Source organism: Miscanthus floridulus, chromosome 6 (assembly GCF_019320115.1).
Source record: "Miscanthus floridulus cultivar M001 chromosome 6, ASM1932011v1, whole genome shotgun sequence".
NCBI lineage: Eukaryota > Viridiplantae > Streptophyta > Magnoliopsida > Poales > Poaceae > Miscanthus > Miscanthus floridulus.
In genome coordinates, this window is record NC_089585.1 from 37,775,520 (window position 1) to 37,798,991 (window position 23,472).

At 50.9% G+C, this 23,472-nt stretch overlaps 4 protein-coding genes across 6 annotated transcripts; 1 reads left to right on the top strand and 3 right to left on the bottom strand.

The window, feature by feature from the left end:
• Window positions 1-5,284: 5,284 nt before the first annotated feature.
• Window positions 5,285-9,495, bottom strand: LOC136455944 (CO(2)-response secreted protease-like). 2 transcript variants are annotated; one of them, XM_066455674.1, is made up of 9 exons: window positions 9,390-9,495; window positions 8,987-9,197; window positions 8,624-8,888; window positions 7,967-8,519; window positions 7,760-7,863; window positions 7,434-7,676; window positions 7,216-7,327; window positions 6,890-7,103; window positions 5,285-6,800 (listed from the first exon to the last, which is right to left on the bottom strand). In XM_066455674.1, the coding sequence occupies exons 1-9, from the start codon at window positions 9,438-9,440 to the stop codon at window positions 6,232-6,234; spliced, it is 2,322 nt and encodes a 773-aa protein (XP_066311771.1). In that variant the 5' UTR covers window positions 9,441-9,495; the 3' UTR covers window positions 5,285-6,231. The 2 variants fall into 2 exon arrangements, with proteins under 2 accessions (XP_066311771.1, XP_066311770.1); XM_066455673.1 differs by having other exon boundaries at window positions 9,342-9,491.
• A 2,545-nt stretch (window positions 9,496-12,040) lies between these two features.
• On the bottom strand, window positions 12,041-13,338 carry LOC136455945 (large ribosomal subunit protein cL37-like). Its single transcript, XM_066455675.1, has 2 exons — window positions 13,182-13,338; window positions 12,041-12,503 (listed from the first exon to the last, which is right to left on the bottom strand). Exons 1-2 carry the CDS (start codon window positions 13,276-13,278, stop codon window positions 12,187-12,189), a joined length of 414 nt encoding a protein of 137 aa, XP_066311772.1. The 5' UTR covers window positions 13,279-13,338; the 3' UTR covers window positions 12,041-12,186.
• A 1,454-nt stretch (window positions 13,339-14,792) lies between these two features.
• Window positions 14,793-15,167, bottom strand: LOC136460503 (heavy metal-associated isoprenylated plant protein 33-like). Its single transcript, XM_066460169.1, has one exon. It carries the CDS (start codon window positions 15,165-15,167, stop codon window positions 14,793-14,795), a length of 375 nt encoding a protein of 124 aa, XP_066316266.1.
• A 1,352-nt stretch (window positions 15,168-16,519) lies between these two features.
• Window positions 16,520-17,765, top strand: LOC136458098 (rRNA biogenesis protein RRP5-like). 2 transcript variants are annotated; one of them, XR_010759884.1, is made up of 5 exons: window positions 16,522-16,741; window positions 16,813-16,893; window positions 16,972-17,046; window positions 17,130-17,231; window positions 17,636-17,765. XR_010759884.1 is itself a non-coding variant. In XM_066458095.1 (4 exons), exons 1-4 carry the CDS (start codon window positions 16,718-16,720, stop codon window positions 17,268-17,270), a joined length of 321 nt encoding a protein of 106 aa, XP_066314192.1. In that variant the 5' UTR covers window positions 16,520-16,717; the 3' UTR covers window positions 17,271-17,343. The 2 variants fall into 2 exon arrangements, 1 of the variants encoding a protein (XP_066314192.1); XM_066458095.1 differs by lacking the exon at window positions 17,636-17,765 and having other exon boundaries at window positions 16,520-16,741; window positions 17,130-17,343.
• The last annotated feature ends 5,707 nt before the right edge of the window (window positions 17,766-23,472 follow it).

Sequence of the window (23,472 nt, forward strand, 5' to 3'; positions counted from 1 at the left end):
TCACGGCCTCTAAGTGCTTCTTGGCATTGACTTTCAAAACTGAACACAATACAAGACATCAAATGTGAAAACACGACAAGGCAAGGTGGGCAACAGAATGAGAAAGGTGATCTGGAATACTTACTTTTTAGTTCCTCCTTCATTTTGTTGGTGTGGTCTTGGAGTTGAGACTAGCTGCATGCTAGCTTCATGTTGTCCTCCATCAGGCGACCACACTCTGCGGTCACACGGCTATTTTCCCCTTGGAGGCGGGCCACTTCAGCTTCTAAACCTGCATTACAGCTGTTACTACCAAGAATACAACAACACAAGTCCTGCACTTGCTATGATAAGATGAAACTTTACTTGTTTTCTCCAGCTCTTTGTTATTGAGCTGGCCAACCAGGTTTTGGTTTTGTGTTTCTCGATCTGTCCTCTCCTGGTCGGCGGCTTCAAGTTGGTGCCGCAAGCGTTCCACTTTGGCCGCCAGTTCTTTATTGGTCGTCGTGATTCCTTCAATCTGGTCGAAGCACCTCTTTCGGTATTTTGTGGTTTTCATCAGGTCCTGCATACAGACAAGCTAAGTCAGACAGTTAGACTGCATAACAGGGTCAAGGATTCAAGCCAAACATACCTAGACTTCTGTCACCAGATGCTTGGCTGCCCGTTCGACTCTTAGGGTCTCTTTGACCTCTGGGATTTCTTCATGCATAACCCATTCGTTGTTCCGATAGTGCGACACATATACATGTTGTTGCCTATCTTGGGGATGGCCCAGGATCTCTTCTACTTCTTCCTCTTCAGCCTCCTGTTTGGGAGGCGGCGCTGGTCTGGAGTCTGCAGACTCCACAACCACCAGGGCTTTTCCATGAGCCATCGCGTCAGCAAGAATGCTCTAGGCCACTTCTGGCTGCTGCTCCTTGGCTAGATCCGGCTCCCTTGGCGCCATGGTATTCGCCTCAGCAGGGTTCGTGCTCGGAGCACTTGTACTCTGCTCGGCTGTCTTCTCGACCAGCCACTCGGGGACTGGCGTCTGGTCATCTGCCTGCTGAGGTCTAGGCGGAGTTCCTACTATGGGCTCCTCTACGGCTGGCTGTTGGGCAGTTTGTCCCACCATTGCTGGCGAAGTTGTGCTGCACCCGGCTAGCTGGTCGGGGTTCCCGGTGGACGCCGACCTAATATATTAGAGACAAGTTTAGAGGATAATAGTATCCAATGCAAATTACAAGCTTACATCAAAGATATAGATACTTACAGCTTTGATTTGCGGAATGATGTTGCAAAGGAGCGTCTCCTCGACCACCCCTGCTTCGCGTGCTCGATAGGTTCCACCGGGTTTCTTTCCACCTCTGGTACAGGCGTCAGGGTTTGATGCTCGATGTTTCCCTCGTTTGTCCTCTGTGTTGTAGTGGTCGGTGATGCGACCACTGCTGGCATAGAGGAGCCACCTTGCTCCGACGATCCCATCTGTCTTCTCCTCTTTCGAGGGACGAGCCAAAAGATGTCCTCATCCTCTGCTTCGTCGTCCGACAGGGGGAAGATGGCTTGGCATCGTTTGCTGGCCGCCGGATGCTTGCCAGCGGCTCTGGTCGATGTGTCCTCCACAGTCTTGAGTGCCGCCTAGTGGACGTCGTCGATCCTGGTGCTGGTCTGGGCGGCTGGGCCAGCAGCTTGAGGCCAATCTACACCGGGGGGAGGCGACACGAACACTGCTGCCCGGTCATGACCATTACACTAAGGCACAAAGCGGGGACAATAGTCAATTTATGGTTACAATATGACTCTACAATTAAAAGGAGGCATCATTTACCTTTGGGGGAGGTTGAGCCAGCTTGAAGGCATGCTCGATGTCGTTCAGCCTGACGTAATTGGGATCGGCCAGGTTGAAGAGCTCCCCAATCCTAGCCTTGATTTCCATCTTGTCAAGCGGCTCCTTCCTGGTCCTTGTTGGATCGGCGCTCCCTTGGTACTCGAAGCCTGGATGAACCCTCTTCTGGCACGGCTGGATCCTTCGGCTGATGAAGTTCCCGGCCACACTTGGTCCATCTAGCTTTCCCCACAGGATCATCCCGAGTAGTTCGGCGATCTGCTCCAGGCTCTTGGGCTTCTCTGTCTAGCTATTCTTCTTCTCTAGAATCAGCCCCACGTCGCACAGGGTGATGGTGTTCGGTTCTTCACGGATGTAGAACCACTTCTTGTACCACTCATCCAGCGAGGTGTTCTAGGGGCAGTGCAAGTATTGTGCTTTCATGCCATCGCGAAGATTCAGGTAGACGCCTTCGGCTATCTTCGAGCCACTACTCCCTTTCTTCCGAAGACTGAATAGGTGGCGAAAGAGGTCGAAATGGGGCTGGAAGCCACCATAAGACTCGCAGAGATGGATGAAGGTGGAGACAAGGAGAATCGAGTTGGGATGCAGATTGTAGATCCCAATCTCGTAGTACAAACAGAGACCCTGAAGGAAAGGGTGCACTGGAATCCTGAAACCCCGTTTGAAGAAGTCTTCAAAAAACACAATCTCACCTGGTTGTGGATCGGGGAAGCTTTCTCCTTCCGACGCACGCCATCCCGCGAGTGCCTTGTTGTGGAGCACTCCCATGGCGACGAGGTCCTCGATGGTCTATTCATTGCTCCGCGACTTCCACCATTCCTTCACCATGACCCCGCCTTTCTTCTGGGCATCTCTCTTCGCCATTAGTCTGTCCTTACTAAGGGGGTGGATGCGGTGGCGAGGGGATTGGCGATGATTTTCAGAGGAATAGGGTTCGGCAGGAGGAAGAAGAAGGTTGCGGCGGTGGATGACAATGGGGAACGGTGTGAGTAACTTACCAGATCTACATTATATAAAACAAAGAGCTCCGTTATTTCATTCGCCCGAGATTATTGGGAGTCATGCGCACGCGCCGCAGACGGTTGTTCACACAACCTCGAAATCTACGCCAATAAATGCGCTCCTTCGTTACCAGTGTACGCGCCTCTTCGTTGATAGTGTAAGAGGGCCCACACTGACGCACCTCCATATAGGTGCCAAGCGACTGTTTGCCAGAAAAGGGTAAGAAGACAGAATGACGTACTATACCCATTTGCTTTTTTGACCAGGCGTGTCAGACTGGACTTGGCAGAGAATAGAGATAAATAAATACAACAAATAAATACATTTATGGCATTCGAGTTTTTGATGCCTGTTTCACGCTCAAGGATGGATCAGACTCTTATAATGCTCTGGGACCGCCCAGACCACTGCCATGCTCTGGGACCGCCCAGAAGTGCTCGGGGACTGCCCAGACCACTGCTGTGCTCGGGGACTGCCCAGACCACTGCCCTGCTCGTGGACCGCCCAGACCACTGAAGTGCTTGGGGACTGTCCAGACCACTACTGTGCTCGGGGACTGCCCAGACCACTAACGTGCTCGGGGATTACTCCGACCACTATCATGCTCGGGGACTGTTCCGACAACTGATGTGCTCGAGGGCTATCCCGACCACTGACCGGAGAATCGTTCTCCTCGGCTACATGTGATTTGTACTCACATACAGTTGAGAGATATTTATTTAGACCTTGCTACAAGGCTCATACTTCGCCTTCCAGCAAGCTCGGGGACTACATCGGTACGATGCACCTGCCGGTGCATCTCGTATTGCTTGTTCGACAATTGGGTTCTCAACTTAACTGGGAATTCTTTTTAGACCCTGGCACCACGTGCCTACTTCACCTACTACCAGGCTCGGGGACTAAGTGGGCACACTTCACCTTGCGGTGAATGTGTTTGTTTTTCGACCACTACGCCTCTGATGATCAAAGATGCTACGCTCCAAGACGCACTTACATTTCTTTTCAGAAATACAAGTGGGCACACTTCCTGGGACGGAAATCTTTTTCTTTTTTCTTAAGAGCACCATACATTCTTCGGACAACCTATTTCTCCGGCGACGACGGTGGTCGAAAGATGTCAAGGACTCGGGCATAACTTGTCGGAGAAGGTCGAAATGGCGTGTCGCAGCATAATACATGGTGCTCGGGGACTAGCTGTGGGGGTATTAACCCCTATACCCTTACGGCTAAGCTTGGACCGGCCCGGATCGATGGGTCCGGTCCATCCGAAAGACGACGTGCGGCCCAGCCAACCTGGTTGGAGTCCCGCGCAAGGAGTCAAGGCGGATTTGGCGATCAAGCAGGATCCTGGTCGGTTAGAATAGGAATCCTTGTCCGGCCACATATGGCAATTGTAACTGACTAGGATTAGTTTCCAGATCTGTAACCCTGCCCCTCGGACTATATAAGGCGGGCAGGGGATCCCTCTAAAAGACATCTCTCATTGACATACAACAATACCAATCAGACGCAGGACGTAGGTATTACGCCTTCTTGGCGGCCGAACCTGGATAAAACCTCGTGTCTGTCTTGCGTCACCGTCTTGTTTGTGACTTGCGCATCTGTCTGCCGACAATCTACTACCTTGGGCATACCCCTAGGTAGACTGCCGACCGTATTTTATCGACACGGGCCATACCTGAGGATTCACATCAAGAACAGCGTCGAGCGTGCCGGTGCTGTTCTGCCTAACCCTCGTACGGACACTGACAGGAGCGTCAGTTCACCACGACACCCGCCGAGACGGAATGGGACGCCATGATAGGCAGACGATGCCTGCGCATGGCGTTAGTGACGAACAGGGCCACGACGTGGAGCCATCCCTATTGACGTCTACAGGATCGGTGGGACCCGCATGAAGGAGAAGGACCCGGCGGTCCTGCCAGCCTTCTTCTTCTCTCTCTCATTCTTTACCTTTTTTCTCCGCTCTAACCCGCACTTTTCCTTGGCCTATAAAAGGGAAAGCAGGGCGCCCCATGAAGGAGACCGATCGATCGACCCATCGAGACCCGATCGGATCCAGATCTGCACAAGAGCACGACACGAACACATGGCTGAGCAGCAATCGAGCTCTTAGCACCCGTTCACTCCTTCCACCAGAGACTTGGGGTCATTTTCCTCTCTCGCCCGTTTGTAACCCCTACTATAAACTTTCAGTGCTAGTAACACGAGCAACAGCGATGAACTGGACGTAGAGACTTTCTGTCCGAACCAGTATAAACCTCGTGTCCTCTAAGCACACCATCCGAGCCAGACGCGCAATACTAGAAATTTACTCGTCGGTGGTAACTCGAAACACCGACATAAACAATATAGTAAAAATATGTATTGCATCAAATAAGTTTATATGTGTATATATATATCATGCAAAATTAGGCTTCACATGGTGTCCTAACACTATAAATCTTAAGATAAATTTAACCTAGAGCTTCACCTTTACACAAGTCAACCAATGCACCTCCATGGATGTGTCCTAGAGACCCCTAGAAACCTTGAGGAACAAAGTCACACACAAAGAAACGGCTCAATCCGCTCTTGACAAACTTGAGTCTAGACCCTGGTGCCTTCATAGTGTTTACGTGGATGGTTTCCCGTTCACCTGAATGGTCCGCCAAAGTAGAACCGAGCACTTGATACCTAGTTATCGTGGTTTTCCTAAGGCGTATAGTCCGATCTTTCTACCGGATGGTCCGCCAGAACCATACCAAGTTGAGTCACCACTGGTCACCCTGGATTTGTCCACATAGATAGTCCTAATGATCAAACGGGCGGTCCGCGTGAACCACACAAAACCGAGTACATAAAAGCCTAAGTCCTTGCCGGATGGTCCAACAAGCCACAACAAAAGAAGAGCATTTCCTACTGAACACCCTAGACACTATGAGGTCTTCCCAGCGGTCCAACAACACTTTGGAGCCAAGGTGCTAACTCAAATGTTGAATTAGATTACAACATTTGCGTAATATGACTTCACCGATCACTGATAGTAAATCTTTTTTAGAGGTCCCCCCGGTACGTAAGAGCGTTTGTGCATCTTTGTATTAAGAAGAAAATGTTTCAAACAAACATGGCTAGTCTCCTAGCCTAGACCACCACAATCTTTTTTTAGGAGGTAAACTCAGCTTTTATAGAAAACGTATAAGAGTACACCCATAGTTAATAATCCTAACTGTGAGATGACCCTACACGAAGCAGGGTGCTACAACAAAACTAATTTTTTTCAAATTATTCCCCTTGTGTCAAATTAAGGGGTGCTTGTGGGGGCGCATTGCTCCCTCATGTACCACTCGTGCAAGTGTGCAACAACAAAACCAAACACTCATGTGAACCAAGAACACGATCATCAATCAAAGAAGCAAAACGCCGACGGCTCAATCTGATCAGAGGACATTGACCGCGAACGGCGTCCGCACCGAGTGGGCGCCGTCGGACCAGGTGACGGCGCCGTGCACGTACCCCTTGCTCACGCCTGCGCCGGCGGCGGCCACGTCGAAGCTCACCTCGTACCTCGCCGTCGTCCACCTCCTCGAGAACACAAGCCGGTCGGGCGAGACCCGCACCGCCAGGCCCGCGGGCGCGTCTACGGTGGCCGCGTACGTCGCGTTCGACGGCCCCACGTTCATGGCGGTGCGCGCCACGGTGGCGGGCTTCCCCCTCTGCAGCCGTGGCACGGAGATGGACGGGTAGTTGACGGCCGACGCGATGAGGTCCGGCGAGGGCGCGCCCGCGGGGCAGGAGAAGCGCGCGGCGCCGGAGATCTTCCGCACGTGCTGCTCCTTGTAGCCGTAGTAGCAGAGGAAGTTGAGGTAGTCCTGCGTCGTGGTGTCGAACACCAGACCGGGGCTGAGCGCGCGCAGAGGGCTCATCTCCCCGGCGCCCATGTCGTGCCCCGTCGCCGCCGCGCCCGTGCTGCTCGCCAGTGGCTTCCCGAGGTTGTTCGTCGTCGTCGCTGCGTTTCCCACGGCCAAGATAAGTTCTTTGTTTAATAATGGTTCCACGAAATGTGAATGAGAATGCTGTGCTCGCTCCACTCTGTACCTGTGGTCATGAGAGCTGATCTGATTATGGACGGCGTCCAGCCTGGGTGCGCCGACTTGACGAAGGCGGCGGCGCCGGCGACGTGCGGGCAGGCCATCGAGGTGCCGGACTTGATGGCGTAGGCCGAGGGCTTCTTCCCCGGCGGCACGTCCTCGCTATTCGTGGACGGGATCGTGGCGGCCAGGATGCTGACGCCGGGCGCCATCAGATCAGGCTGCCATACACAAGATTACAATCGTCCGCCAACAACATGTCATGTCAGAGTCAGGTGAACTCCAAAACGCGACATGTCATTTCATCACAGTTCTGCAGAGAAAGGAAACTACCTTGAGGATGGACTCGGTGAGGCCAGGGCCACGCGCCGAGAAGGACGCCACCACCGGCGCCGGCTTGAAGTCCCCGACGTCCTCGGTCGGGAGGATTACGGCCGTCGGATTCCTGAACCAGCACGAGATCAACGGTTAGTGTCAGTCAGACTCCTCCCGCGGTGCCGGTGTAAAAAAGGAAGGTCTCCCTCTCCTCACGGCTGGGCTGTCTGGCTCACTTTGTGGAGTTGATGTACTCGAGGATCTGCGCGCCGGCGTCGGTGCTAACTTGGGATAGCGCGAAGCCGCCGGCGACGAAGGGCACGTCCTTCTCGGCGTCATCGATGAGCACCAGCCCCCTGGCGCCGGACCCCTCGGCGACCAGCTTCTTGACCCGCCGCGACACCATCGGGTCCGTGCTCACGCACACCACGATCTTGCCGGCCACCTTCTGCGCGTCCAATGATCCAGGGTAGCAGTTGCTGCAACGGTCTCCAACATTAATCAGTTCTGCACCCTGAGAAAATGTGGTGCGTTGCGCCGGCGTTCAGCTGTGGTATTGTACCTCGCCTCGGCGACCGGCGCGTAGTGGGCGGCCACCTGGGCCCCGAACACCAGAGGGTACTGCTCGCCGCTGAGGCTGTGGTTGGAGAAGTTTATCGCCACTCCCTGACACGCACCAAACGACCAAGAGCTGCTGTAAGCACGGCGATGGCGGCGGCCACGTCGGCGGTGGTGGAAGGAACAGCGTGCATTCAGTCAGTGTGTGTACCTTGACGACGTCGCCGTTGCCGAGAGCGATGCTGGACTGGAAGGAGCGGTCGATGGAGGAGGCGGCGACGGTGAGGATCCACGGCGCGGAGTTGACGACGGTGTAGGGGTTGGGCCCGTCGTTGCCGCCGGAGCAGACGACGAGCACGCCGCGCTGGTGCGCGTGGAGCGCGCCCAGCGCGATGGGGTCGGTGAGGAAGTCGGACTGGAACACGGAGCTCATGCCGATGGAGATGGAGATGACGTCCACGCCGTCGCCCACCGCGTCGTCGATGGCCTTGAGCACCGCCGACGTGGAGCACCCGCCCAGCGAGCACGCGCGGTACACGGCCACCCGGCTCGACGGCGCCCCGCCTTTGGCCGCGCCCCGGGCGAGCCCGTAGTAGTCGGCGTCCGACACGACCGCGCCGGCCGCCGTGGACGCGGTGTGCGTGCCGTGGCCCACGGTGTCCCGCGGCGAGCCGGTCGCGGCCGGCGTCGCCACGGCGCTGCTGGAGGCGTTCGGTGCCGACGACTCGGGCTGAACGCCGTAGTACCGGGCGCCGATCAGCTTCCTGCGACAGCGGCACATGGCAGACACGCATTTATATATTATTATATGTGTCACTTATACAGAAATTTCTTGAACAGATACATAATGCCAGGTCAGCATTGGTACTTGTTGCAGTTGCTCTTCTTGAAGTCGGGTCCTTCCATGCACACGCCGCGCCACCGCGCCGGCACGTCGCGCATCCCGGCGTCGTTGAAGCTCGGAGACTCCGGCCAGACACCCGTGTCGACGATGCCGATGATGACGTCGCCGGACGCCCGTCGGCCGAGGCGGCCGGACTGGAGCCCGGACTGCACCTCCAGGAAGTCCCACGACCGCGTCGTGTGCAGCTGCAGGGCTCGGTCCTTGAACACGGACACCACCCTCTCGTGCCCTGCAAAGAACGCAACAACCAACAGGATCATTCATTGGCCAGGAAAGGAACAATTCGACAAGCAATGCAATTGGCCGATCGGGAGCCCATGGCCTCACCGGAGAGCGCGGCGGCCTCCTTGTCGGTGAGCGCGACGGCGAAGCCCTCGAACGCGTGGTGGTAGCTCTGCGTCAGCGCGACCCTCCCCTGCTCGTCGCTCGGGACGATGGACGACAGCATCTGCAGGTGAGCCGCCTGCACCGCCTCCGGATCGCTGACGTCGCCTCCGTTTCCGCCTCCCGACGGGCTCCCCATGTAGACGACATACGACTGGATCGCCAACACCATCGATCAACAGGCACAATTCAGTAAGCCCCATGGAACAGAACAATCGCCACCCAGAATCCTAAGCTAGTGGCTGCCTGCCACTTGAGTTGTTGCAGCTGAGCGGCCAATCCAGTGCAGTGGGGCTACCTCTTTGGTGTTGTGGTCCGGTTCAGCTGAGGCTGAGAGGAGGGGTACCAGGAGCCGGTAGGCGAGGACGAGGATGACGAAGCGCCCGGTGTTCACCATTGACGAGTCGCCCGCGCGCCCACACGATCAGCTCGGGAGTCAAACCGGTGTTCCAGGGGACACTGGTGGTAGGGACTGGTACCGGCAGCATGGGGCACAATTTGTAGCTGGAGTTGAGCCTCGCTTTTGACAGAATCGGATTCACCTGGGCTCTGACTGGTCTCCTTTCTTTGGAGCTGACAGGCCTCGCATCGCTTTCGATGGGATCATGGTGGATGGAAGCTTCTCCCGTGGGGGATTCGTTGGTCGTCGTCGTTGTCGCGGCATGATCGGCCGCGTGTCCCTCTGAAACCGGGTCCAAATCAGTGTCGCGGAGATTGTTCTGCTGGAGAGATTGCTTGGCCCCGAGGGAGGGAATATGCGGAGTGGAGTGTGCAGTGCGCTCTGACGCTTCTTCACTGTTGGGGGTGGAAATTAAGCTGCTTTCACTTTCCTCCTGCACTTAGTTAGGTTTCAGTGATTTTGCTTTACTAGCAAAAAAACAAAATATTTTTTCGTTCAATTCTTTAAAAGTTTGCTGTGTGTTCAATCAGAAGTTAACATTTGGAATCAGCAACTGTATTGCCTCGCGGAGAATGCATTAATAAATGTCTACAAGTTTGTTGCAGATGATGGGCAGGATTAGGATAGATTCATGATAGAAATATTGCAAGGAAAGTGATGGATCGATCATAAGACCTATGCCGTGTCGAAGTGTCGAGCATTCCAGCCTTTAACCACATGTGTTTTGTCAAAAAAACAAGATTTTTTCTTTAAAAAAAACTTGCAGCTACACTTGATAGTGTCGGTGTCTGTTAGCCAAGCGCCAGGCGAGTCATTTTCAGGTAATGTATCGGATAGCCTTGCCTTTATGAGCCACTGAGCCTCACTTTCTGGTAGTAGCTGAACAGACTTTCATCTTCCACGACAGCAAAGAGAACTGATTAACTTGCACCGCTGGCGCTGCTAAGCCTGCAACAATCAGAGTCATTTGAAATTATCTATCAGTATATCGGGATCGATGGCGATGATTGTTCCTGTCCTCACCAGGCTGGATCGGAGGCGGATATCAGATAATCAGATGATACTGGTGATGATGAAATGATGCGGGTAAAGCGGCAAAGCAGAACCGCACCGGAGATGTGAGCTACACTAATCAGTAACCGGCACATGAGGGGAAAAAAGGGGGGAAGAAAGCGGTTCCACAATGCCTCCTTGTCCTTGATGTCTTTTCTGTTTTTTCCCACAAGAACCCAGCGTCCCAATCACAGTGTCTTCAGTCGCGATGATCCGGGCACCTAGGGGAAGAGAGCCTGAGTCGACCGGTGGCGCAATCTGTTGCTGTTCATCTTTTCACTTTGCTGCCCTGAGTAGCCAAGCAGACGAAGTATCTGATTCTCCTTCATCCAAAAAATAAGACCAACAGCCTGTTGTCTTCTAAGTTTGAGCCAACCAGGTAAACTTTCCTTCGTCTCTAGTTATGCCAGGGGGAGCTAATAGATTACAGACCGGTGAATCGGTGATGCTCTAATTGAGACGACATCAGTTTCAAATAGACTATTTGTAACTTCCATTTACATTTCAAGATTATGGAGAGAGAAAATCCTTGCAAAAAAGGGGGAAATATGCAAACTATTGAATCATTTGGAGCATATGATGATTGTTCTTTTCTAGAGTATCAAGCACCATAAAGAGAAGCGTGGGGGCATTGTCACATACCATGAACATGTACTGTAGCCAACTGAGTAAGCAAACAAAGATGCCTTTGATCAACTTTGCACAGCAGTGGAGCCCCAACCTTTGCGAGGCTTAGACTGTTGGAAAATGGTCGGCACTGCAGCTTTCTTTCCCCTTTTTTTCCCCTTTTTTTGGTTACTATTACTACGGCATTTCTTATATAATCTTTCAGAAGGTCAGTACAGGTAATGCACACTATGGTATTTCATTGTGTATCTGACTAGAATTAAACAAATTCTGAAATTACAAGGACATTACGGTTAACATCTGCACTACGTAGGACCCAGAACAGGCAATTTCATAAGAATGCCTCATTTGGAGCAACATCAGCTGTTTTTCAAGGCTGATATATGCACCTTTGTACTCCTTCGGGTATCGTATTAGTTGAAGATTTGGAAGCACAACAATGTTTTTCAGCCCTGTTCGCTTGTCTTATAATCCGTATTTTTCAGCTTGTTTTTTCAGCCGGAATAATGTTTTTCTCTCACAACAAATCAGCCGGAACAGTGTTTTGGCTTATTTTTTCAGCGAAGCGAGTGGGAAAGAACACAAACTGTATGACATATGCAGGAAGCTGGGAAAAGTTGCTGATGAGCAGTTGCTTCTTATCCTAAAATGATGAGGCCGTGGAGTAAGAACCAACTGCAAATCTGATGGCCGGCAATATTCAAGCCTTCGAGGATCATCTAGTTGGCCTTCCAATGGTATTTATCATGATGTAAGACAGGTTCAGATACAAAAGATACCCCAGACTTGCTCATGAAAGAACATATAGTTAGTTATGCAGCATAGACTAATATATAGTGCCAGTCCTGAACCACAGCTAAAGCACATCAATCATCATATACGGATCCAGGGAGAAAATTCAGACACAATGAGTAGGCTAGACTGTAATAAGAAGATTCAATTACGTGAAAACAGAATTACATTTCGTAGGTATTGTGTCTCAGATTCTGAACAGCAAAATTGGTAAACTGGGCAACCACAACACAAAGAGCCAAGGTAGAGTGGCAGTCAACAATGACGCTGTTCATACATTCTTGAGCTTCTTCATCTTGGACGGAGGCCACCTACCCTTCTTCCTAAGCTTCCTCTTGCGGAGAAGCCGCTTGCGCCGCTGCCTCAGTTTCTTGGCAAGCTTCATCCGTGCCCTCTGCTCCATGATCATCTTCTGCTTCGACTCGAGCGGCATGTCCTCGATCTTGGTCGCCGGTTTCGGCTCTTCTGGCTGCTCCGCACCAGCCTCGGAACCCTCTGCCATGGCATGGACAAGAAGTGGCCTCTTCTCGGTGAAAGAAGCACAAGTAGCAGTCACATTCAGAGGGCTCTGCAGGGACAGCCTTGAGGCTGCAACAACAGTAATAACAAAAAAGGGAAACCACTTAATAGGATCTAGAGCACACCAATTCACATATTTCAATTCTGAACTCACATGGGCCTGATGAAGTCATGGGTTCATGACACGAAGGTTGCAATACAATAAAGAAAATAAGGTTTCCCCAGCGTTATTAACCAACAATACTACTTAGCAGGAAGTTCAGTGTGCTTCGGTATCACCAGATTAACAGTAAAATAGTGTGGGCATATACTCGACTATAGCAAATAGCAAGCGAAGTTCGACTTAGCACTTTGTTGCTTATTAACTCTTACAGTAATTGGCATTAGATAAAGCAGGGAAGGATCAAAATCTAGCGTTCTAGCGTTCTAGCGTTCCTGATACAATTGATATAGCTCTAGCCTATTGGGAGCGTAGCTAACTGACGAAGAAATTCTGCACGATTAATGTTCGAAGAAATACCCGACCGAGCCAGCAGCATCACAGCGGCTCAGAAACGCCTGGGGCTCTACTAGAGCACCATTAAACCGACCATAAACCTCGCAGCCGCAGTTCGCTGCGGGGATTGCAGCTGGTAGGGCATGACATCCATCCCAAGAACCGACCCCAACCAGCCAGGACAGCATACAGAGGGGAGTTGGACTCGAAGAAGACGACGGGGATCGAGGATGCGCGTCAGCGGAGCTTACCGGGGTAGGAGACATTGGCGGCAGAGGATAGAGCTCGGGAACGTGGAGCAGAGGGGGACACGAGGAAGGAGACGGTCGGGGAGAGGACGAGCGCCATGGGTGGGTGTGGCCTTCTTGGCCCTGGGTGCTGTTGCTGCTGCGCCTGCGAGTGGGAGGGATAATAACCGGATAAGCCTTCGAGGGCAGAGAATGCTCGCCGTCCAATCGTCACTCAACGGTCAGATTTTAGTCATGCACTCAAGTTTGGCAAAGGCTGAGATGCCGAGTCCGTCACGACTCATGAGCATGTCCCACGTGGCATAACGGAAGGGCAAATATATATAAAAATATAAATATTTATCGATGATACTAGATAAATAGTATCAAATTAGTAGGCAACGTATCATGTGCAAACCAGGAAACCCGTGGAAACTTGGAAACTAACGATCAGAGACGTAGAATGCCAATCTAATGGATGGGGCGAGAAGTGTGGCGATTTTGCGCTTAAGCCCCCCTACCTTCCAGATTTTTTTCGAAAAACTCCGTGCCGATTCAGGGACCGCAGAGGATGCCGCCCTTGGCGATTTTGCGCGCCGCCAGATCCGGCCCTGGCGATTCGCATCCTCCGTCGCCCCACGCCACCCCTTGCCCTCCGCCACCGGAGACCCCGCTGCCGGCCTGCTGAGGACGCCGCTGCCCCTTGTCCTCCTCCGGCCCTTGCCCTCCACCGCCAGAGACCTCCGCTGCCGGCCTGCTGAGGACGCCGGCGCCCCTTGTCCTCCTCCGGCCTGCTGAGGGTGGCGCAGCCCCTGGCCCTCCACCGCCTGGTGAGGGCTCCTCCGCCCCTGGCCCTCCACCGGCCTGAGGGCGGCGCAGCCCCTTGCCTTCCTCAGTGCAAATCGACGTTATGCAGTTAAACAGAGCCATGAAGGAAGGCGCACTAGATTGTAAGTCCTATTGGTACCTGAATTTGGTACTGCAGAAGTTTCTCTTTGCTTATGAGTTTTTGCACTATAATTATGTTAGAGCTAGGGTCTCAGCATCAGATGCTGACATCCGGATAAAAGAAGCCATGAGCCGACTTGAGTCTGCCATCAAAGAAAAGGAGGATCTCCTAGCCCTTGTGGATGCTCTACAATCTCAAATACAAAGGTTTGGCGTCCATAATTATTTGATTTTCTTTTGTTTTCATCCAGTTGGAAGTTTTTGAAAACTAGATTCTTTTAGAGCCAGCTTAATGGTAGATTATATGTTTTTTCAGCAGGCAAGAGACTAGCACAATACAGGTTTGCGAAGAGAGCTCGGAGCTCTGCTCTACTGCTTCAAAGCACATGGAAGATGATAATGTTGATAAAGCTTGCGTAAGTGATACAGATCCAATACCGGTTACAGAGAACATTGTTGAGTTGGATGACGAGGGAGTCAATATCCCTATAGTGGGGGACACTGAGTGGGATAATCCCCATTCTTCTGAGGCAACGTATCATGTGCAAACCAGGAAACCCGTGGAAACTTGGAAACTAATGATCAGAGACGTAGGATGCCAATCTAATGGATGGGGCGAGAAGTGGGGCGATTTTGCGCTTAAGCCCCCCCACCTCCCAGATTTTTTTCGAAAAACTCCATGCCGATTCAGGGACCGCAGAGGATGCCGCCCCTGGCGATTTTGCGCGCCGCCAGATCCGGCCCTGGCGATTCGCATCCTCCGTCGCCCCACGCCGCCCCTTGCCCTCCGCCACCGGAGACCCCGCTGCCGGCCTGCTGAGGACGCCGCTGCCCCTTGTCCTCCTCCGGCCCTTGCCCTCCGCCGCCAGAGACCTCCGCTGTCGGCCTGCTGAGGACGCCGGCGCCCCTTGTCCTCCTCCGGCCTGCTGAGGGCGGCGCAACCCCTGGCCCTCCGCCGCCTGGTGAGGGCTCCTCCGCCCCTGGCCCTCCGCCGGCCTGAGGGCGGCGCAGCCCCTTGCCTTCCTCAGTGCAAATCGACGTTATGCAGTTAAACAGAGCCATGAAGGAAGGCGCACTAGATTGTAAGTCCTATTGGTACCTGAATTTGGTACTGCAGAAGTTTCTCTTTGCTTATGAGTTTTTGCACTATAATTATGTTAGAGCTAGGGTCTCAGCATCCGATGCTGACATCCGGATAAAAGAAGCCATGAGCCGACTTGAGTCTGCCATCAAAGAAAAGGAGGATCTCCTAGCCCTTGTGGATGCTCTACAATCTCAAATACAAAGGTTTGGCGTCCATAATTATTTGATTTTCTTTTGTTTTCATCCAGTTGGAAGTTTTTGAAAACTAGATTCTTTTAGAGCCAGCTTAATGGTAGATTATATGTTTTTTCAGCAGGCAAGAGACTAGCACAATACAGGTTTGCGAAGAGAGCTCGGAGCTCTGCTCTACTGCTTCAAAGCACATGGAAGATGATAATGTTGATAAAGCTTGCGTAAGTGATACAGATCCAATACCGGTTACAGAGAACATTGTTGAGTTGGATGACGAGGGAGTCAATATCCCTACAGTGGGGGACACTGAGTGGGATAATCCCCATTCTTCTGAAGTATCTGATGTAAGGGAAGTAACCAAAGAACCTGAAGAAAACAGCTTGGACATTCCTGTCGATACTCGATGTCCAACCTTTTTGTGAGAATTGCTTAGAAGGCTTAGGTCGTCTGTGGCCATTCCTGTTCACCGTGATGAGTTGTATTAATAGATTCTCATTTTAGTTCATTATTACATTCTTGTTCAAGTTTCAGCATGAGCTTCTGAACTTGAATCCCTTTAAAAGTGTGCTCTGTCTCTGCTGAAATAAAATAGCACAACTGTGTTGAGCGTGTGAGTGTATACCTGAACTTTCATGTTTAGAAGTTCAATCTTTGGCTTTTTTTCATTCAGGAAATTCTTGTTGTATCCTGCAAACTGAGCGTCTGAGCCAGTAAGTTTGCACTGATTCTTTCTATTTATGAACAATATAAAGAAGTAAATTTGACATTTCTTTAATGCAGAGCCACTGTTTAGGCACTGGCTGATCATTGCCTCTTTGTGCAGGAGATTGTTAGAGCTGTCAGATCTCTCAATAGTAAGATTGATACAATCCAAATGCCAACAGTATGTATTCATTACTATAGTAAGAAAGTCAAAGTTCCATCTGTATCTCCTCTCTTAGTTTCTATGTTTTTCATCTTGACTGATGGACCAGAGATGCACAACCAATGGAAGGCCCCTGATGAACTAACTACCATTGAACCTAAGCAACCCGTGGAAACTCCCTGCCGATTGAGGGACCGCGGAGGCTGCCGCCCCTAGCGATTTTGCGCGCCGCCAGATCGTTTCCGCACACTTGTAGCTTATCATGGTCTGTACATGACCTCACGATACAATCAGTTGTGTGCACTGCTAATGATGATGCACCTTTTGTTGTCAGATGGATATTTGATCACATTGCTAATTTTTCCATCTGATTTTCTAATACCCGTCTGCAGATATTGAAGGTCAAAATTTAGTTCTTTCGGCAAAGCACTCACTTATCAATTGCGCAAATGACATCCTTCAGATATCGCAGATGCATCCTGGAGTTGTAGTTCATGTAATCTTTCTCTAGTTTTTTTTTTGCTTAGCCTAAGATGAGCAACTCAGCTGACATTTATTTTATCTTAGGGTTACATCTGCAACATTATCGAAGCTGGTTGTTTCGTCCGTTTTCTCGGACATTTGACTGGTTTCTCTCCCAAGGACAAAGTAAGAAATTTTCAGCTCTGTCATTCTTTTTGTTTTTTTTATTTGAAAAGAATGTCTAATTTTTCTTGTTTCACAAAGGCAGTTGATAGGCGGATAGAAAGGCTTTCTGATGCGTTCTATGTTGGCCAGTCAGTTCGGAGTCACATACTCAGCGTATGCCATAATTGTTGGTATATATTTGTTATCATCTATTACTTGTGTTCTTCTAAAAATTTTTTTTGTTCCTCCCCTTGCAGGTAAATGCTGAAACTGCTAGAGTAAAACTCGCACTTCAACAGTCAATGTGCTCCTCAACGGATTCTTCATTTATTCAAGGATACTTTCTTCTGGATCAGAAGGTTATAATGGAAATAATTACCTCTTATTCTGTTGAATAGAAGTTTCCAAAACTTTATGGTACTCCATTCCAAATTAAGATGTTTTGGCTTCTCTAGGCTTTTGCTATGCACTTATATATAGTGTATGTCTAAACAGTTACCTCTTACTCTGTTAAATAGAAGTTTCCAAAACTATGATGAATCTTATCCCAGATGTAACACATTAGTCTAGACAGTTCATCTGATCTTGTCCATGCACCCAGTATGCTAAATGCCATCCTTGTTAATCAGCAGTTCAACACAATTCACTGCATCCTTCTCTAGATATTACTTTGATGCATTCAGGGTAGATTTTGAAGTTTTTCATACTGTTGATGCTCCTATATAAAGTATAAACCACTAACTGATCATCTTTTTTGTGCTAGGACTATTACTTCTACAATGATGACAGTTGAGTACAACAATTGTCTGGGAACCCGCAACTGTGAAGACTTGAGCTGAGATTCTTTGGGTGACAAGTATATCATTAGAATTCTTCAACTTACCTACCATTCCTCTTCCTCCTGCCTATAAACCGAAAGCATGCAAGTTGTTGCCTGTTGACCTCACCCCTCTCCTCTTGTACCAATGTTTAAATTCTTACGTCGTTTAATGTTCTGGTCGAATTTGAATTGTAAATTTAATTTTTTTTGTGGAAAAATTATTTGTAGGGGCGGTTGGTACTGTAGCCGCCCCTATAAATCGATTTGTAGGGGCGGCTGGTGTTCCCAGACCGCTCCTATAAATCGATTTGTAGAGGCGACTACAGTACCAACCGCCCTTACAAATCTACCTTACAAATCGATTTGTAAGGGTGGTCTGGGAACCGCCCCTACAAATCAGCGATTCGTAGCCACCCTTTCATAGGGGCGCCTAGCAAAACCGCCCCTACAAAGACTTACCAACCGCCCCTAGAAATCTTTTTCTACGTAGTGAATCCCGCACTTGCCGAGCCTAGCACATGCAACAACCTTTTGTTTGGTTGCCCACATCTAGACAGTCAGACCAGATGCAGAGCTTGTTTGGTTGCCCACGTCTAGACATCTGCCAATTCGTTTTTTTTCTCTCTTTTTTTTGGACAATTGTCTGTTGAATATCCAAAGTTATGGTGCTTTGCTGTCAAACATCCACTTTAGAGTATTTTGTCAGAAGACACTCTGGTTCGATAAATTTAGACCACAGAACCCTGCGGACCGGTTGTAGCCGGTTGAGGAGAGAGAAAATTTCGTTCCGGACATCCGGTGCCCTGAGCCATGGTTGGATCCGCCCCTCCCACTCACTGACGCGCGGGCCCCACCTACCATCTTCTTCTTCCTCCTTTTCTACTCTTCTCTTCTTTCATTGCTGAGCAGCAGCCACCGTCGTCGACCAGCCCTGGCCACGCAGGCGCACGGACGAGCTGGCGAGCAGCCGCAGCCGTGGCCATGCGGGCGAGCTAGCGAGCCTCTGCCGCGACCACGAGCGCCACATGCGAGCAGCCGCCCTCGCTGCTGCTACCGGCGATAGGACCGACGCGGTGTCCGTGGCAGGGGGCGTGCGGGCACGCGTGCTGGTGCTCGGCCGCATCATAGCCGCGTAGGACAAGCAGGCAGTCAAGCGGACACGGACAGCGGCGACGGCGTGAGCAACCAGGCCCGAGCAGTGGCGGCGCGTAGCAGGTAGCGGAGACGGCGGCCCAGACAGCAACGGCGCACGGCAGCGAGCTGCAGCGGTGGCGCACAGGAGGCAAGCAGCGGCGGCGGCGCGCGCGAGCAGCCGGGCCCAGGCAGCAATGGCGTTCGGCAGCGAGCTACAGCGGGGAGCGCTCTTAGCAGGCAAGCAGCAGCGACGTGAAAATGTCCAGCATGTTAGTCAACTAAATCCGATCGAGTGTTTATAAAACTGGGATTAGCTTTGCACCGTGGCCATGTTGAGGATATGGGCCAGTTAATCTCGTCTGCTGATCCAGAGATGATCTTATTGCGTGCATTGCTTTCTAATCTCTAGTGTATTTTTGATTTTTTTTTCCAACAGAAAAGGAGGTATTTGACGTAAGCATGATGTCATGCTGACATCACTCTGCAGCAGCGGGACGGCCCCGCTTGGCCTGCGTTCGGCGTAGCGCCGCTACGCGGACGTGCGCCCGGAGGGGTCACGCAGGGACCTACACAAAAGCCTAGCCAGGCTCAGTGCCCGGAGGACGCTGGAGATGCCAGCGGCATGGCACCCGCGTTAGCGTGCTTGGCCAGACGTGGGGAAGACCCCGATTTGAAACCGAGAGAAATCCTTGCGTCTTAGAGACTTTGACTCGAACGGCGATCTCGACGGCCGCTGACGCTTAGACTCGAATGGCGATCTCGACGGCCGTCAATGGTTAGACTCAAACGTCGATCTCGATTGCCGCCGGCGGTCTCGACGGCCGTCGATCTCGATGACCGCCGACGCTTAGACTCGAATGTTTCGTGTTCCTGCACCATCCAGCGACCTCAAAGATTCATCGTGTTCGGCCGTGGACGAGAGGATGGAGGTCGACATCGAGGCGGCGCGCTGGGTGGTCGGCAAGGCGCTGGGCCCCGCCGACCGGCGGGGTGCTGGAGGCATGGGCGGCCAGCTCCGAGCTCGGCACCAACATCCGCGTCCTCAGGATGGAGCTGCTTTACACACAGGGCATGCTCAACAACGCCCGCGCCCGGGAGGACATCCAGAACCCGACCCTGGCGGAGCTGCTGCAGGAACTCTAGGACCTGGCATACAGCGTTGACGACACGTAGACGAGGTCGACTACTTCCGCATCCAGGACGAGCCCGGGCCTACCTTCAGCGCCACGTCTCCATTGCTGCGTCGCTGCTGCTGCTCACAGGCCAGGCACCGGCGAGCTCCAAGCTCACGGCCATGGCGGGGCTTGGCCTGAGTATGGTGACGACCTACGGGCGTGCGCGCGGACGGACATGACCTGCCGCTGCGGACGCGGGCGACCTGCAGACCGAGGCCGCCGACGGCGCGGCGGAGCGCGGGGGAGCGGGGCCGGAGGCAGACCCAGAAGGCGCAAGGCAATTGGAAACAGAAAAAAAGAGAAAGGGAGAGAGGAAGAAGAAAGCGGTGGGGGCAAGAATGTTATTTCACCGCTGTTCTCTCTCCTCAACCGGTTGAAACCGGTCCGCGGTGTCCTGTGGCCTAATTTCACCGAACCAGAGTGTCTTCTGGCAAAATGCTCCAAAGTGGGTGTTCGCCAGCAAAGGACTATCACTTTGGATGTCCAACAGACAATTTTCTATTTTTTTAGAAATGGACTGGATTTCATTAAATTAAAACCCCTTTTACAACTGAGACCTCAACATAGAATAAAATTACGTTGAAGCACACCACTAGATCCCTATACTTCATCTTCCTCACGTCCAGCGGTGTACACCCCTTCAGGAAGCTCCATTGTGACCATGGAAGTACACCAGATCTGAACTCGAGAACCACAGTCCCTACCAACAGAAGACTCCACGAACATGGAGACCACAAAAGAGGCACAGTAAGCTCAACCACTATGGGAGTAAAGGGCGCCAAGAGCACATCGGCCATATCTTCTGAAGGTAGAACCGAACATAAGATCCGACGGTGCGAGCATCACCATCAGCAACCGGAAGGGCAGATCCGCTACCGCCAGTAGCATCACCGATGGTCGGAAAGACGATCCCGTAGAAGAGGAAAAATAGATCCAATCCCTCCTCGAGAACGACTATGCCAACATACATCGATCTCTCCAGTAAGAGCATACCATCACTGAAGACGACGATGCATCCACTAACGATCCGGTATGAAACAGAAAGCCGGATCGAAAACATCGAAACAGCCAGCCAAAACCTAGCCCAAATTATTATGGAGAAAAGAAAAATAAAAGGAAAAAAAACCTCAGAAAACAACTGCTAAAAAGGACGGAACCCCGCTCCTCCTCACCTCCGGCAGAGAGGCCGGAGGCGAGGGGAACGGGGGCCGAAGGCGGCGGAGTCGCCCTTGGAGGAGGGGGCGGACGGGCCGAAGCGGTCTTTTGGGAGTAGCCGACTATAGCGGTAGTTGATAACTTTAGATTGTGTTTGTTTTTATTCGTTTTTTTTCTCATTGTGCACCTGGTCACGCATCATTGCATGCATGAAGCAAGCCTACTGCCTGCATGGGGCGGCTTTTGCACAAGAGCAGCCTGGTCGAAACCAAAGACCAGGAAGCCAATCACGTGAAGGTTGCATCTAGTGGGCCTGGTTGAGTGGTCGAGTGTTGAAACATGCCACCAATTGCACCCTTTGTCTCAGAGATCGCTGGAAATTGAGCGTGCATGGTCAATCAACCAGATGAAATCAGATCAGACTTACGGCACACAATCAACAAGCTGCCATGGCCTATGGTACTGCTCTCTTATCTATATCAAAGTTGGTGAAGTTATCTTGATAGGTTGGGAAACTAGGAGACAACAGACAAGAAGACTGGTCTAAGTTTCATTTTATGCCATATATATATTGATGCATCACTAGTATGGCACATATGTTTTTTAGTTTTTTCATAAACAAAACTAGTTGTCCATTCACTTTCACTTGTTTAGATGAGAGACCGTAGAGAAGAGAATAATTCTAGCGTGGCATGTTTCAACACTCGATTACTTCAACATGTATGCTGCTGGACATGTCCAAATTTCAGAGCCCAAAAAAATCAAGAATCCAAATAGAAAATATTTAGTGCCAGCAATTGCTGAGATATGAGATATTAGCAGTTTTGAATTTCACGTTGTGAGTGAAGATGGTCAAGTGTCTTCATATTTGTGATTAATGATGTTGCTAGTAGGAAAGATTGAAAGAAGCAGAGGAATGCTTTCGGGGAGTTTACTAAACAAATCAAGAGGTAAATTATCTTAGGTATAAGTTTTTCCAAGATGTGTGGTTCGGGCTCCCGTCGGCGTGTCGATGGCTCCATGCAGGTTTACCTGCCCGTCATGCCTCGGATATGGGAGACGCTTTTGTCTCCCCCTGCCCCCCACCTCGCCCACCCCGTGGGCCCCTCCCGCGACGCTCCAGCCGCCGGAGGCCACCAACCCACAGCCAACCATACCCCCCGCCACACCCTTCAACCACAGCTAGAGCCAAAACCTCCAACCATTCTGAGGAACAACACTCACTGCAAAATTTAGAGGTAATGATTAAGATTGAAAGATACGCTTGCCAAAGTTCAGCTTAAAACTAGTACAAGAAAAAAAAAAACTACGATTACTAGTGCATTTATTCAACCCTCAACAAATAGAACAGAAACATGCATATCATGTCATATAAGAAAAAATTTGAATGCATATGTACTTTGGAACATCTCGAAGAATCTTTTTAAATCTCACTCTCGAAATCATCATTTGGACATTTGCATAAACCACTCTCCAACAGTGAGTCATTCTCGTTTTCTATCTTTGACTAGCGAGAAATTCAGAATAGAAGATGCATATATTTGGATAACCAAATGAAGAAACTATTGGAGGATATTTTTTTTTCATCAAAATATCTATCCGTACCAATTAGGAAGGGTATAGAGCCTCTTGGAATTGCTCGTACAACTCACAATGAGGTGCTTGTCTAGACAACAATTGTAATAAATAATCAAAACCTAAACATGAAAAATGGCCGGTAAGGAATACATAAACAAACACAACAAGCATTTCTGACTTCATTTTTAGTTGATCCAAAGGGCAACATAAGTCTACATCCAACAAAATACAGTCACGCAACATCCAACATACAGTTTATAGATGTAAACCGACGGATTCCAATGCACACCAAACCACATTTGCCACCAAACCATAGAGGAAAGGAGAGATCGATGTTAGAAGGGGAGACATCCAACCAATAGATGATGAGTAGAAGGAGCACAAGTACCTCACACTAGTAGAGAACAGACCTTTGATCCTCGGCCAAAATGGGCTCTAGTCCCGGGATTTTTTGCGCCCGGGACTAGAGATACCTTTAGTCCCGGTTGGTGGATCCAACCGGGACTAAAGGTCCCTGCCCAACGGCTACTGCGCCAGACAGAGGTGGCAGGGACCTTTAGTCCCGGTTGGAGCCACCAACCGGGACTAAAGGTATACTTTTACTCCTGGTTGGTGGCTCCAATCGGGAGTAAAGGTCTACTCCCGGGCCGTGACTGCGCCCAGGGTTGAAAAGTTACCTTTAGTCCCGGTTGGATCCATCAACCGGGACTAAATGTTCTCCCTTTATAAATCGGTCGT